The following is a 15,456-nucleotide window of genomic DNA, read 5'->3' as shown; positions in this document are numbered from 1 at the left end:
TATATACAGTATATGTATGTATAATATGAAAATTGGTGTCCCCATGAAATTTTTCTGGATCCACCAATGTGATATATATATATATATATATATATATATATATATATATATATATATATATATATATATATATATATATATATATATATATATATATATATTATATATATATATATATATATATATTTATATATATATATATATATATATATATATATATATATATATATATATATATATATTTAATAACCATTACTGCTAAACTCCCGTCACCTCTCACGCAAAGAGGATCAATAGTAATAATAATAATAATAATCCATATCTATATCTATCGTCACGACACGAATCATGCAGTGCAGTTTCTACCGTCAGAAAATCATTCTCTCCACGATACAGGTTAATTGAACTTGACAGGTGTCTGGAAAACTTCTGGTGGAAGAAACTCAAGTTTTAATCTTTTAGTTTCATAATTATTTGAGCTTATTTCTAGTTTCAAATCGTTTATTTTTATTCTATTTGTTAATACCAATATTACTAATCCTGTCACCATTCACATTAAATACTGAGCCCTTCTTGGATGTGGAATAGAATGGAACATAAAATTTAGGCCATTGGCCAAGGGCTGGGACCTATGAAGTCATTCAGCGCTGAGAGGAAAATTCAGATTGAAAAAGTTTTAAAGGCTTAACGGGAGGAAAACCTCTCAGTTACACCATGAAACAATTAATAGGCGAGGGTTGAAGAAAGGAAGATGGAAGAAAGATAATATCAACGGAGGCACAGTAAAAGGAATGAAAGGGGTTGTAGTTAGGGGCCGGAGTGACGCTGCCAAGATCCTTAAGCAATGCCTACAGTGCGCCGCGTCAGGTGTACTGACGCCAGTTTCGTGACTAATGAAACTGAACGGAAAAATAATTATGAATTTGTAAAAATATATATATATATATATATATATATATATATATATATATATATATATATATATATATATATATATATAACTTATTTATTCATACTAAGAAAGTAGGAATAGGTAGGAAAAGAAGATTTTTCATTATAAATATAAAAATCGTAGCCTATTTGTTTACATTGTGAATCTATATATATATATATATATATATATATATATATATATATATATATATATATATATATATATATATATATATATATATATATATATATATATATATACTGTATATATATATAGTACACACACACATATACATATACATACACACGAATTCTGAGGGCTAAAAAACTTCATGAAAACCACGAAATCGCTAAAAATAAATCCGAGAATTTATTTTTTATCCAACTTTACTAATGAGACCTACAAAATCTAGTCAAATAGCTTTGAACGTAAACTGGAAACTCGTTAATTCATAAGTAATCGCACGAATTCTTTGCATATTACATATTCCCTTCAATTTAAATCAGTATAGAGGAAAAACTCTCTGCAGGTCGTACGGAGAGAGAGAGAGAGAGAGAGAGAGAGAGAAAGAGAGAGAGTACCTTCTATCGTTAAAAAAGAGAAATCCATATTTAATAAGAGAAAGATGAATATTTTATATGAGAGGGGTGAATGTTTCATGAGAGAGAGAGAGAGAGAGAGAGAGAGAGAGAGAGAGAGAGAGAGAGAGAGAGAGAGAGAGAGAGAGAGAGAGAGAGAGAGTCTGATTCCCTAGCAAATAAAACTGAAATATATGTAATGGGTATGATAGAAAACTAGATTATCAACAAACCATTATAGAAAACTAAAACCCAGGTATAGAACGCTTTATGTATCTTTCATTCTCTGCTAAAAGATTATAACATTTCTCCTGAAGTTCGTCTCAAAAGGCAGACAGGTTCCGAGCTGAGTTTCTGCTTTGGAAAGTGCACATTGAACGGTTAAACAGGGCTTGCTATTATTCTTTCGAGCAAATAGAATAACTGGTTCAACTGTGTGATAAGTTGTTAAATTGGAATGTAATTCAGTTCATCACACTAATAATTTCTTACTACACACACACACACACACAAATACACTTACGCCAGTTTAGGCCTAGGCATATACATAACACGTTACAGGCTTACTTCATACAAAAGTAGTGACTGTTTTATCATAAAATAAACATCACCCACTGAAAATATAATAACAGAATAGGAAATCTCCAGCTTACGGAAATAAGTAGGAGGCTACAGAGCTTGGTTGTCACTGCGGCGAAGTGAAACCACCAGCGTTACCAAGAGAGACAGGAAGACATTACTTAAGGAGGAAAAAGAGTATAAGATGAAGGACAAAAGTCTGACACTTCTCGTGGTGGCTTTCGGTCCTTATTGTGACGCGTGGCTGCTTGCAAAGAACCGGTTTTTTTTTTTTTTATTTCCTTTTATATTTAAACGAACTCGTGACGGGGATGAGTGTACAAACATCAAACTGTGAACGACATAACGCAATGAAATATGGTAGAAGGAGAAAACATTCTTCCATTATTCTTCTTGTTATTTTTGGGGTTGCAGTGGCTACGTTTCTACATTGGGAATTCCCGAGCCATTCTTTTCCTACAATTTCATACGCAGTGGAAAGAAATCGTCGATTAATCATCGTCTAGGATCAGCGATTTTCTCTTCGTTCGACGAATACAAGCTCTTTTGATGCTAGGCTGAATCTTCATTTGTATCTGATTTAATTTTGTAAACGGAACTAGGGAGGCATCTTGAGAAATGTACTACTTGGGGTAAAAGTTCTTGTCAAAGAAATAGGGTGGGTGCTGCCTGGGAACCTTCTCTATAGGTCTATGAAAAGCCTGATAATAGAACCAACATTTTTAAGGGAAACGAGCTATTTGTGAGGCAAATATCTATCCAAACAGCTGTTACAAATACCGTCACTATTATTACTAGTGGTTTTGTCATCGTTATACGTCACGCTTGCACATAAAATGTGTCAAATGCTCACATTCTAGTCTCATAGACAAGTCAATTGAGTGCCATTCGTGTCTCTAATGACATTTATTCTACTCCAGTCGTGTCTTTCCCGTTGTCAGGTCTGTCACAGATTAAAAAAAAATGTGAGAAGTAAAAAACTTAATTGATTTGGCTTTCGCTAAGTTACAACCAGCTTTTTTTTTTTTTAATCAAACTTAGCGGATCACTTTGTTTCCTATTCGGGGAGTCTGTAGACGCAGCAAACGAACGTGTTATGGCAAGGGGGGAAGCAACTTTGCATAAATAAACTGATCAGCTTTTGACCAGGCACGCCACGCTCCTTAAGTCACCGATTCGCATTCTTTCAATGCTCCTCCTTCATTCAATGAGAGCAGCATCAGCTGCAATTAAGCAATCGTGCACAAGCTGAGTTGCAGCTCCCGAATAGCGGTACAGGTGTTTTCTATGCATAGCCGAACGTATGTCGTTTGAAAATTAGGCCTATCGTGAGGCATTATTGGAGTTCCAGTGGGGAGGATTCGAATCAGGAATGGCATATATCCATAAAAAAACATGAGCCAAAACCAGTTATGAAATGAGCCGTTCGAGATAAACACAGCTGGAGGAGGCTCACTGAAAACACCGACTACGACTAGCGATTAAGCTGAGATGATGCTTGTACAACAAAAGATGGAATCTGGAGATATGTTGATTAAATGCTTATGTCGCAAATCTCTGCCCTTATTACTTAATAGGGCAGGCAATTTATCAACTACAGCGCAAAAAAAAAAAAAAAAAAATTACTAGTCTAAAGCATAAAATAAAGCTTGTCGATGAAGCAAGTGATAATAAGAGAGGACAGAAGTCTTACTCTCTACTCTGCGGAAGGGAACATTGACAATAGAACCTCCCCGGCCATTAGCGCTTAATGGCAATTTAACAGACATTAAATAGTGGTGATTGAAACATGATTAGCGTTCATTTCATTTGACAGGGAGGAGACAGACAAATAAATATGCGGATAGAATTTCTCAACGGCATTCAGTTAGTAATTATAATTCGTAATTAACCTCTGAGCGTTATTTAACAGCTATTAATTTGACTATTCGTATTCATAGGAATAATGAGTATTCGACGCAAAATCCGTTAATTCTAAAAGATTCACCTTCGGTATGAGCAGTTTCTACTGCGCATATAAAATAACAAGTAACATACAATATAGTATTTTTAGTGAATTAATTCACGTCCTATCCCAACCATCGGTGGTTTCTGGTCATTCCAGATCTCTGGGGGGCCTAAATGGCTCGTCATTTTGCAATTGGGGGCGGTGGGAGGGGCCGCTTGATTTAACAATAGCCATAAAAACTGCGTTATCTAAACAATATCTCTTTATCAAGATCAACAACCGTGTCACAAGTGAAACGACCAAAGGTTGTAGAACATTTCCCTGCTGAACATCCGGTGCAATGGGTCTATTCTCATGTTAAAAATTTCTCTGCAGAACATCAGATGCAGTGGGTCTATTCTCGCGTTAAAAAAATACCATCACTATAGGCCTAACTACTTTCTGCTGCTGGCTGCTTCAGAAAGACTGTCACGATCCACTTAGACTTCAAGGATAAAGTCAATCTGTGGGTAAAAAGTACACAGTTCGAACCCGCCTGGGCATGTTCCTTGTCAAAATAAATCCAGTGTAACTAATTAGACCTAAAGGGGTATCCAACTTCCTACTTAATGACAGTCAGGAAGAAGGTGGTTGAAATGAGAATCTAATCATACCGACCTCTCTCAGAGGGCGAATGTTATTTTCGGGAAGGAAACTCATAAAATCTACCGACTCTTTGAAAAACAATTCTCAAGTAGATCAGAAATAAGCAGCTGTCTTAGTTTTCTGTTAACCCAAACTTTCTCTCGAGGGAGAAGCAAATGTAATGAGAAGTGACTCATTCAAGGAAAAGGCCATCTAGCCTTAGGGTAGCTCTGCGCTGCGCTTTGACGAGTTGCTCAGTATTACTTATCAATAAAGGAATAACATATAAATCAGATCGAAATATGGAGAAATTTAACGTAGTCTATCATAAATAAGGCAGTGTAATGTCCGGTAGTTTCTGGTTGACAGTTGTTATTGTAATGTTAGCAGTGTTTGCTTCACGTGATTATTATTATTATTTTTTTTAAGCAAAGGATAGTTCGACTGACGGTGATTGTTTCCATGTGTTACTTTTTTATTTATTATAGTTCTCTACAGAAACGATTAAATAGCTGTCGAACATTTGTACGTAATCTGAAAGAAATATAAGACATAGAAACACACTGTGGAATACGTTGTCTTGTTCTGCTTCTTGATAGGGTGAAGATTAGGTGGTGCTATTTTGGCTTATCTACGCGTCACCTGCTCCTAGGCGCAAATACTAAACACCGTATGGTATAAATGTAGACGGTTGCACGAAGATATCGTTTATTAATATAAGTTGTCGATCACATAATATAGAAATGGGTGTATATAATACTTTGATCCCCACCGGGTTAGTGCTAAATACCGCGTCCAAAGGAGCTTCCGCCATGTTTAGTACTAGTACCTCGGAGTAACTGACGCGTAGATGAGCCAAAGTAGCACCAATCATCTTTACATTCAAATATACGGTAATTTAAGCAGTCTATTGTACACCAGTTGACAGGAGACTAGCTAAATATCTGTAGGCCTAATTAAAACGTCGCTTGCTATGGCGAAAGACACAATTTCAGAGCATAGGCCTATTTGCCGTGTACGATAGATAGTACTTAAAACCAATGCAACTCGTACTTTGATTAGCCAGATGTCATCAAAGAACAAAAGACGCTATGCCCAACAAAATACATTTGTGCCGTTTTCTGCAAATTTGGCTATAAAGCCAAGCATTCGGGCACATTCAACCATTCAGCAAACAAGCCAGTGAAAAATAAAGAGAATTGGAGTGGTTGAACAGCAACGTGGAAATATAGTAATGGAGGTAAAGTTAAAATACTGAAAAAGCAGATGCAACAAGGAGCAGAAGGGACGTCGCAAAAATAACCTTTGTAATGCTTACAGTACACCAAATGAAGTGTACTGATGGCACTAAATAAAAAAAAAACAACTAAACTTTTAGATAGTCGGACATACCATAAATCCATAATTAAGAAGCGTTTTGCTGGACTGGAGTTGATCTTTTGGAAGAAGGGGCTGCAGTGACCTTTGACCTTGACCTAAGCCAAGGTGATCCTTTTGAACTTTAGAGTTCCCCTTCATGGCCTTGTCGTCCTAGATTCTTTATTCGCAATTGTCAAAGCTCTTCAGGGTTAAAGCTCAGAAGAGACTGCTTCGAAAGTAAACTGGACACGACGCTAGTTACTCTAACAACTCAAAACAAGGACAAATTATAGCTAACTGACAAGTGCTTTCTCATGGTTAGAACAAGGGGAAGTTGTACATGAAGGCTCTCACGAGGTTAAAGTATCTATAGATTTCTTTTACACGCCCACTACTTTACATGTATGATTATACCAAAGTCTTGCGTTGAAAGTGCTTGTGGGTTTCTCTTACTCGCGAAACTAGCTCCATTTAGGAATAGTTATGCAAGCAAGGCTACGTTATTGGTGCATATTCGTACTGCGCGTGCAATGAAATCCACTGTTCTGTGGTTATGCCAAAGTATTGTCATGTAAGTGCTTGTGGGTTTCTTAAGCTCCACTCAAGAATGGTTATGCAAGCAAACCACCGTTATGCAGCACCATTCTATGGATGTTACCCAAAATGAAGCGCCCTCGACAATGTTAATCTATATTTTGCACACTGTACGTGCGAAAAGATTTGGACAGCAGTCGCTGCCGGGTAATAAAAAAGATTTCCCCCGCGATGTAGACGCCCTATATTTTATTTGGCGCAGTACAATGATATTCAGTTAAGAGCTCTGTGGCAAAAGTTGCTGGATTTTGAGAGGAGCGCACTGTTGCAGAAAAACCCCATGATTGGTCTGCTGTTCTGTGACGTAATTTCATGGGATCTGTGCAAGAATATAGACGTCATAAATTGCTCGAGTCTACGAACGTAGACTCGGTTATGCGTTCCGATGCCACTAACCTCCATCAAGCCTTTTCCGTTTGGCGTCAGATTCGCGCGGTGGTCAAAATGCTGGGCCTGTGACGAGTGAATTCGAGACCTCCATGATAAATACTTCATCTAATAATCTGTTTAGTTTACCCAGAGAAAAATATTCATTGAACTTCCTTGATACTGATATTGTAGATATTACAGTATAGTGACGCGAGATCTGTGACGAGTGAATTCGAAAGCACAGTGATAAATACATCTTTTAATAACTACTTGAAAATGCTTAGAAAATAGAATGTTAATTTAAACTATTCATTTAGAATGAAATGTCAGAACGATGATAACCAAACTGTTCGTTTATGGCGACATCTTAGGCACAGTTAAGCGAGATCTGTGACGAGCGAATTCGAAAACACAGCGATGAATACCACTTCTAATAACTATTTTAGTTTACCTAGAAAATAAAATGTTAATTGAGGTGATAATTCACGGTGATATCTCCAATGTGTAGTTATATATGACCAGTATAAACGCCGAATTTGCCACCGAAACTCGCTTTCGGGGAAGCGACGGCGATGCTCTTTTGTCCCAAACAGCCGCAGCTCTCTCAGTGTTTATTGTATTTTCGATCTTATGATGGTGACTTCTGTGTTGTCATTCAGCTGTTAGGGGGGATAATTTTTTATCTGACGTTCTCAGTAGTTCCTAATGAGTGTGATCACCATATTGACGAGGAAATGGATTGACTATATATATTTTTGGTAAGGTGGATCGGCCGTAATGGCCTCCGTTCGTCGGCGGAGGCGTGAAATAACGTGTTGTTGTTGTTATTCATTACTCCATTATTATACCTAGTAGCTGATAACAACAACTTTTATCGTCCCCTTTTTTTTCCCGTCCTGCGTAACCTTGTGTGTGTGTGAAGAACGCTGGACATTTCGATGTTAAATGTCTCTAATTATCGCTTTCTCTCGTTCGTTTTGTGCCTCGTTTGTTTCGTTGGGGGGGAATTTAATGGCTGTTTTGTCCTGGTACCGTTATCCACTTACGTTCCTGTCAGTTTCGTGTTTACGTCGTGTCTGAGATGTCAGGGATTAGGGTGGACCTTATTTTCACGTTTGTTTCACCCCTGGGGATTAGGCTGGACCTAAATGTATACCCTTGTGCCCTTTGATTCCTTAGAAAACGACCTAGGTTAGGTTAAGCACCCCTCACTGGGGAAGCTAGGCTAGGTCAGGCTAGGCTACGACAGTCTCGGTCATATTGACCTTGCATTAACAGTTACTATCCTATTAGGTCACCCTAATCGCCTCATAGCTTAGGCCACCCTGTCTTGTAATGTAAAAGGTAAAACTGAAGACGACTGCCGCGGCCCGGTTCCCACCAGTTGCCGACCAGGGTATTTATTGCCCTTTATTTGTGCTTCTGTTCATGTTATGTCTTTTGTTTATGTTTATGGTGTTTACTTCTTATTTATGATCTTATATTCATCCCCAAGGTGTTGGTACTCAACACAGTGCTAATTTTGCGCATTAACTGGTAGCCTAGTTACCAAACTCAGAGGGTTTAGTTGTATTTTTTAAATTTACCACGAAAAGATACATATACAAGGCCATGAACCTAACAGACATTAGGCTATGCTATTTTTCTAACTTGCTATTTGCTCCAACAATGGATTTCCTAAAGTAAAACTTGAGATTACTCCCATACCTCTATGGTTAGGTAACTGCCATTCTACTTGCGAGATGAGAGCCGTGTTTAGTTTAATCCCCCAGGTGATGTACATACAACTATAAACAAAAAATGGCACATATCATAAACACAAACCAAAGACATAAACATTAACTAAATTCAGTAAATATTCTGGTCAGCGACTGGCTGGAAACAGGCTGCAGTAGTAGTCTTCAGTTTTATGTCCTTTGTCAGTGCTTGAGAGGACCTGCACTTTTTTTTTTTACCTGTAAAAATATCTAGCACATTTGCAACTTACTGAGTATTAAGTTGGGTTTGCATGTCAGATGAACAAGGTCAGATTTAAAAGCTTACAGTTCTCATTGAGGAGCCTTGCCAGTGAACAGGGTCACTCACTTGGCATTTCCAACACCTTGTGCCTAGCTTTGTCACATTTATGTTAACTATATTTGTGGTTAACACAAGAATTTAAAAGGTAAATATTCTGTAACTTTAGGAACGAATATTTCTCTTAATACAGTAACTACTCAGCTTAACAGACCTAACCTTACCAGACTTCTGCACTTAACAGCTGCATCATTTTAGATGTGATATGTAGGAACTATATGGAATTGTTAGCTATAAGATATCATACAAACACTTAAGTTTTGGCTGGGCTATATGTCCTGGAGGGGCAGTGTACTGGTATTGATCCTAAGGAGTGATAACAGTTGCTAGGTGGTGATTAGCTTCTTGTAAGGGGTATGGTGTGACACCCACTCAAAATATCCAACACTTTTCCTCGTGCCGTTTAGAACAGGCCTGTCTTGGCAAAATGGTGACAGTGGCATATGTGATGAGTGCTTGTAACTCCAACCTTTTTATACCATTTGATGAAAACAGGTGACAGGTTCTACTACTAGTACAGGGTAAATCTCTTGAAGTTGAATATCTAGATCAAGGCTAGTTTTTACTTTTTCCTGACAGTGTAATGGGACTGTAATAGTTGTGTGGTGAGCAGTAGGAATTGCTTCCATTTTCCTATTGTTTTTGTGATTTAGCCTAACCTTCTCATTGTCTTCAAACATTCTTTCATTCATTGTTGGTCCAGCTATGTTGCCAACTGTTGTTTAACATTTTTATGCTACTTAGCCACAATAATGCTTTTAACCATTTGGGTAATTGAAATAATGGTAAAACTGCAGACTACGGCCGTGTACCCCTAGTTTAGTACCTACCAGTTTACGTGCAAAATGGGTTCCATGTTTAGTTCCATTCCCATGGAATGTATGTTAAAACCTAAACAAAACTTGGTAAATTTCATAAGCACAAAAGACAAAACAAAAAAAAAAGGTGTTAAATATTCTGGTCGTCAACTGTTGGGAATCAGGCTGCCGTAGCAGTCTGCAGTCTTACTAAATTAATTTTCAGAGTTTTTCTGCATGCGTAACTGGTGAACTAACAGGAATGAATGAAAAATCTTGAAGATCTGTTATCTTTTGTATGTTCCATGATCAGTAATGTAGCTAGTCTTGTTAGGTATTCAAGGGAAAATAGTGATGGTTCAATATGAGCTTGGTATGGATCAGAGTGTAGTTGCAAGTGGTTTTCCAGTGCATACTAATCTCTTCTTAACCTAGGCAAACTTACAGTCAGGAATTCCAATCAGCATTTTAAACTGCACAGAATATTTTTCTAAGTTACTGACCGCACTTAGAATGGTGTACAGTATGTTGTACAGCACTTATCATCAAGGCACATCGTAAATAGTGGGCATGAGGGTAAATTGAATATGATTAGGGATTGCTATCTAGAGGATCAAATGCGCAAATGCCTTAACTGTTGTTGTTCGCTTCTGGTAAACATGAACTTAATTAAGTGCTTGAGTTTCAGTCATGTAACTTCCTAACATCACGTAAGAAAATTGGGTTTCTTGAATGAAGTGCAGGAAGATCCATTATGCACTGAGTCAGTCGTGTGCCTTAATTATCAGTTTGACCTTTTGATAGAGGGACATTTATGAAAGAGTGTCCTTCCTCTTATATTCGTCAGATTTCATGTTAATGAGAAAATTCCATCATTCCATGCATTTAAGTTTGTTTAATTGCAATTTTAATGGTGAGCTAAAAAATATTGATGTGGTGGGAATGTGTGTGTGTATTTTTGCAGCATTAAATGTATTGACTGAATTACTAAGTGTAAAGTTAAAAAAAACTGTCGTGTCATCATATTGCCCTGTTTACTTCAGGCTGTCAGAAATTGAGGTGGTCTACCAACAATATAGGTGATAAGGTATCTTTCATGTTGACAGTGTATTAGAACATATTGATTTTTTTTAAAACAATTGTGGTCTCTGATCAATTGGTGTGTAGAAGACCTCACTCTTAATGAAAGTTGGCTCATTTGGGTTTTGTAATATTCTGTAATTGTACAATAGCAATTTAATGGTTGCAGATGAAGGATATTTTTTCATGACAGTATACCATATTTGAGATTGTTTGCTGTTACTACTAATGTTAAAGACCAAATGTTGTCCATGTTTAGTTTGAATTGACCATAAAAACGATACTAGGATATAGGTGTTATATGTATAGCTTATCAGTTACAAGCGCAGTATGCATTTCATTTTGTTTGCATGGCACGGAACAGTTTACATTATACTGTATACACTAACTGATAATGTTAACCAGTGTTGTTTGTTCCAAATTTAGTGGTGAATTTATGGAAAGCAAGCGTTAGTACTTTATGAAATTTTAACCCAAAAATTGCAGGCTACCACATAGTGTATTGGCCTAATAGAAGTTTAGCAAAATTTCTTGTCTCACAGTAAAGGAAATATTGAACTATGCAAAATGGTTGATATTTTGCTAATAGTACCATTGAAAGTATGTGATTACAATGTTTTACATTACTGCGGGCATAAGGTGAGGGCTATAGGTAGATATGGTGTTAAGTCTTATAATGTACGCCAGTACAGATCACAGAAAGTGCCTATGTACACAGTCTTAAAGATAGAACAAGTTAAGCTTGTTTACTTAAAGGAGTTGTATATGCACACTACACAAATGATTACAACATGACAGTCAGGTTAGACACGCAAGGTAAATCAGGATGACCGAGTGTTCTAGAAACAAATGCTATCACAATTCTGCTGGCATCCCTACCTGTTTAGCATGCATTGCTAAGTAGCCCCCATTCCTGACCATCTCATACTCAGTATTGTACATTACTCTTATATTAGACACAGTTAATCTACAAAAATGTGGTAATGGTATGTCCATTAGTGCAATGCATTTATGAATTTAGTTATTTCTTAGTAATAAGAAGTCTTCGTATTTCAGAATGCAATGGTATCTGGAGTGAAGTATGTCTGAAGCTGCCAATGCCAGCCACCTACACCAGCTGGGTGTCACAGGTATGTTAACTGAGTTATACAGAGGTTTTTCTTGTGCTCTACTAAATTGTCAAAGACCACTTCTTTTGCTTCAAGTGAATCCTTAAACTGCCATTCATGATTTGTTGGTTTAAAAAGGTATATTTTGTGACTAGCTGGAATGATTTTATTTCATCTTCTGACGTTTTCCCCCCTATAATATTAAACTAGGGTTCTCATCGAGGCTTTTTGAGGGTGTGGAAGTGAAATTGGGGTATTTGATGAAATTTGATCTTATGTGATGGAATTACTGGAGTAATTAATATGTTGAATTATATGGAAGTAAAGTCTGAAGCAAAGAGTTGTCACATATACCTCAGATATGTTAAAGCGAACTTACCCGGAACTATTTTATTTTGACAGCTGTGAGTGGGGAGTTATCGTCTTTAAGTACTCTGTTTAACAAGCCATCAGCTTATGTAGAGCTCTTAGTTGATGGCGTTCAGCAGAAGAAGACACAACACGTAAAACACAATGCTCATCCTAAATGGCATGAAACTTTTACTGTGTAAGTATTACATTACTTTTCTGCAGTTTTATGTCTATTAAATTATGATGCTAGAGTTCTTCAGAGTATTGTATTTGGGGTTTCTATTCAGCTTGAGGAAGCCCTATGGTTTTATAACTGAAAATACTGTTAAATCTCAGTGTGAGGAGTGTGGGGGCAAGGGGATAGGGTGTTTGGGTATGAATCCCTCACGTGACAGAGTGCGAAGGATGGTCAGTGGCTTGAGCTTTTATTTTTACTTTATTTATTTTTTATTAAGTGGCAGATGAGTAAGAAGGCATCTTCTGCTTTGGAGATAAAAGACCTCCCTTCACGCAAGTTCTTCTGCTTCCTGACCTGCAAGTGATACAATTCTTGTCCAGTTCAGTTGTCTCCTCATGTTATGTCCTAGTGATTTGTCAGTGAGTGTCCCATGCTGTGCTGGATTCCCTTGAGATTCCTTTAGATACTTGGAAGTTGTTGGGTATGGCCACTGCCACTGTTTCCTGTACTGCTAGTGTTGCTACTGTCTTCCAAGAACTGGCCCACTCCAGAGACTTGGCTGTCACTTTGGCTGCCTTGGACCGGACCCCACTTGTCCATGAAGTATTGGAGGAGGTAGATTCTCTGGTCTGTGGACTTGAAAATTTTTTCTCCTCTGTTAGGGGGACAGGAAATACCATATGCCAGAGGACTAGGAGGTCTGTTCCCTGCTGGTGGACACATGGGTCTGTGGAATGATGACAGCCAGTCTTTGACTGGTGTACAGTGAACCCCCGTATTCGTGGGCGATGCGTACCGCACCCCCCCCCCACGAATAGCTGAAATCCGCAAATACTTAAAAGCCTTCTAAAAATACTTAAAACTGCCCATTTTGATAGTTTAAACACAAGATAGAAAAACCCTGTAAAAATGCTTATACCAGAGTATTTTAATAGTTTTATCACAAAAAGTGCATTTACTCATGAAATTATATGAAAATACAGTAATTAGTGAATTTTTCTCGGTGAAAAATACCGCAAATGGGCGAATTTTCCGCAAATAATGGTTAGATATGTTCCACAGAGAAACCCGCGAATGCATGAGTCCGCGAATCGTGAGGACGCGAATACGGGGGGTTAACTGTACCTCCATTTTGGGAATGGATCGTTGTATCTCCCAAAACAAGGGGCAAGGAGTTGGTTGCCATGGCCACCTTCCAGTGTGCTTCTTGGTTGGACCTCTTGCTCATTACGTTACCACGGAAACCATGTTGAATGTACTCTGTCCCACAGACAAGGGGGAGTTGGGTTGGTATGAAACGAGGCAATACTAGTAGCAAGAGTGTGCAAGCATAGAAAGGGTTTTTTAGACGATGACAAGAATTAGTCCGGTGAGAGAGTGATTTATGCATCCAAGAAAACGAGACAATATAAGATGATTAGATGGGGTTCTGAAACCAATAGCGATCTAGTGGGGTTTCTTTAAAGTTTAAAAGTGTTAGAAATTGGTATTAAAGAAAGTAAGTATGAGAGTCAAGTATAAGATTGCTAAAAGGTAACTGAAAATGAAAAAAACCTTGTTACCTTATTTCACTTACAGTAGTTATGGAATGTCTAATGGGTTATGTAAAGTGTTGCCTTTGAAATTGATACTGTTAAATATCAGTATACTGTATAGTGAAACACTTTTTGAAAATCCTTAGTAGTGAGGGGTGTATGTTTTTTTAATATTTTTGTTTCATATTTGAATTACCTTTCATTAAAACATCTCGTCATTTGTTATTGTATAGGGGGACAATTACCAACTTAGTTCCGTTTCATGGATCTGCTTGTGTTTGTTTGATATGATTATGGTTAATTTTAACTATGACAGTTTTCTCTTCATTTTCAGTGTAGTATTTAACTGCTCAGCATCTGGAAATGCAAAAAAAAATTTCCAATTTTTTTTTTTCTCCATATAGGACATTGTTCTTGAACCTCGAGTTACTTAATCTCTGCTGAACTTTGGATATGTTAAGAAGATCTCATTGATATTTGTTGTAATGTATTTGCAAAATCCCATTGAGGGTTAGTGCTCATTGCTCCTCGTGTGTGCACTGTAGGCATTACTTAGGTTCTTTGCAGTGTGCCTTGCCCTTTGTCTGCAACCCCATTCGTGCCTTTTTCAAACCCCTTTCATATTCTTTCTTCCATCTTACTTCCTTGACCCTCCTAACAGTTGATTCATAGTGCAATCATGGTGGTTTTCCTCCTGTGACGCCTTCAAACCTTTTTACTGTCAGTATCCGTTTCAGCGCTGAATGACCTCATAGGTCCCTTTGTGCTTGGCCTTTGCCTAAAATTATATTCAATTGGACTTATATTTACAAAAATTATCCTTTTTTTTTCCCACTTGACAGGTTGGTAACCAAAGATTCTGTTTTGGTGTTTCGTGTATCTGATCATCACACTTTGGTGAGAGATTCAATTATTGGCGAGGCAACTCTCAATCTCTCTGATGTTGTGGCCAATAATGAAGGTCGATCAAGTTCCTCTCACACTCTCACTCTTAATCCACCTCCTGGATCTTGCGCACCTGCAGGTATGTTGTGTTGTTATTGTTATTACTGAGCTGGGTGGAACAGTGACCAGATTAGTACATGTAGAAAAACCTTTCTTCTTGTCTAATGTAACGAGAGATGGAATACAGGGAAAGAGAAAGCACAAAGTATTTGGTAAAGAGGAAATGGTATTGTTTATAGAAAAACAGTGCACATAATATAGTCTCACTTCAGGACTGAAGATGGAAAGTATTCAACAAAATAAATTCACGCAGGTCTGGGTTTAGCATTAGTTACTGGGTTAAATTTCCCTTCATGGTCTACACCTTATCAATTTTTCGTATGATCATAGTGAGCAAGAA

At 37.5% G+C, this 15,456-nt stretch overlaps 1 protein-coding gene across 1 annotated transcript in view; it reads left to right on the top strand.

Annotated features, from left to right (window-relative positions):
• The first annotated feature begins 6,574 nt into the window (after positions 1-6,574).
• The window catches only part of Su(dx) (Suppressor of deltex), a 32,832-nt gene continuing 23,950 nt past the window's right edge, over positions 6,575-15,456 (top strand). The window contains 4 exon segments of the mRNA XM_067107580.1: positions 6,575-6,593; positions 11,995-12,068; positions 12,450-12,594; positions 14,954-15,135. Coding sequence (XP_066963681.1) covers positions 12,020-12,068; positions 12,450-12,594; positions 14,954-15,135 — 376 coding nt within the window. The 5' untranslated portion in view covers positions 6,575-6,593; positions 11,995-12,019.

This window comes from Macrobrachium rosenbergii, chromosome 8 (genome assembly GCF_040412425.1).
Source record: "Macrobrachium rosenbergii isolate ZJJX-2024 chromosome 8, ASM4041242v1, whole genome shotgun sequence".
NCBI lineage: Eukaryota > Metazoa > Arthropoda > Malacostraca > Decapoda > Palaemonidae > Macrobrachium > Macrobrachium rosenbergii.
Note: the sequence above shows the minus strand (reverse complement) of the source record. Positions and strands in the feature narration are given on the sequence as shown.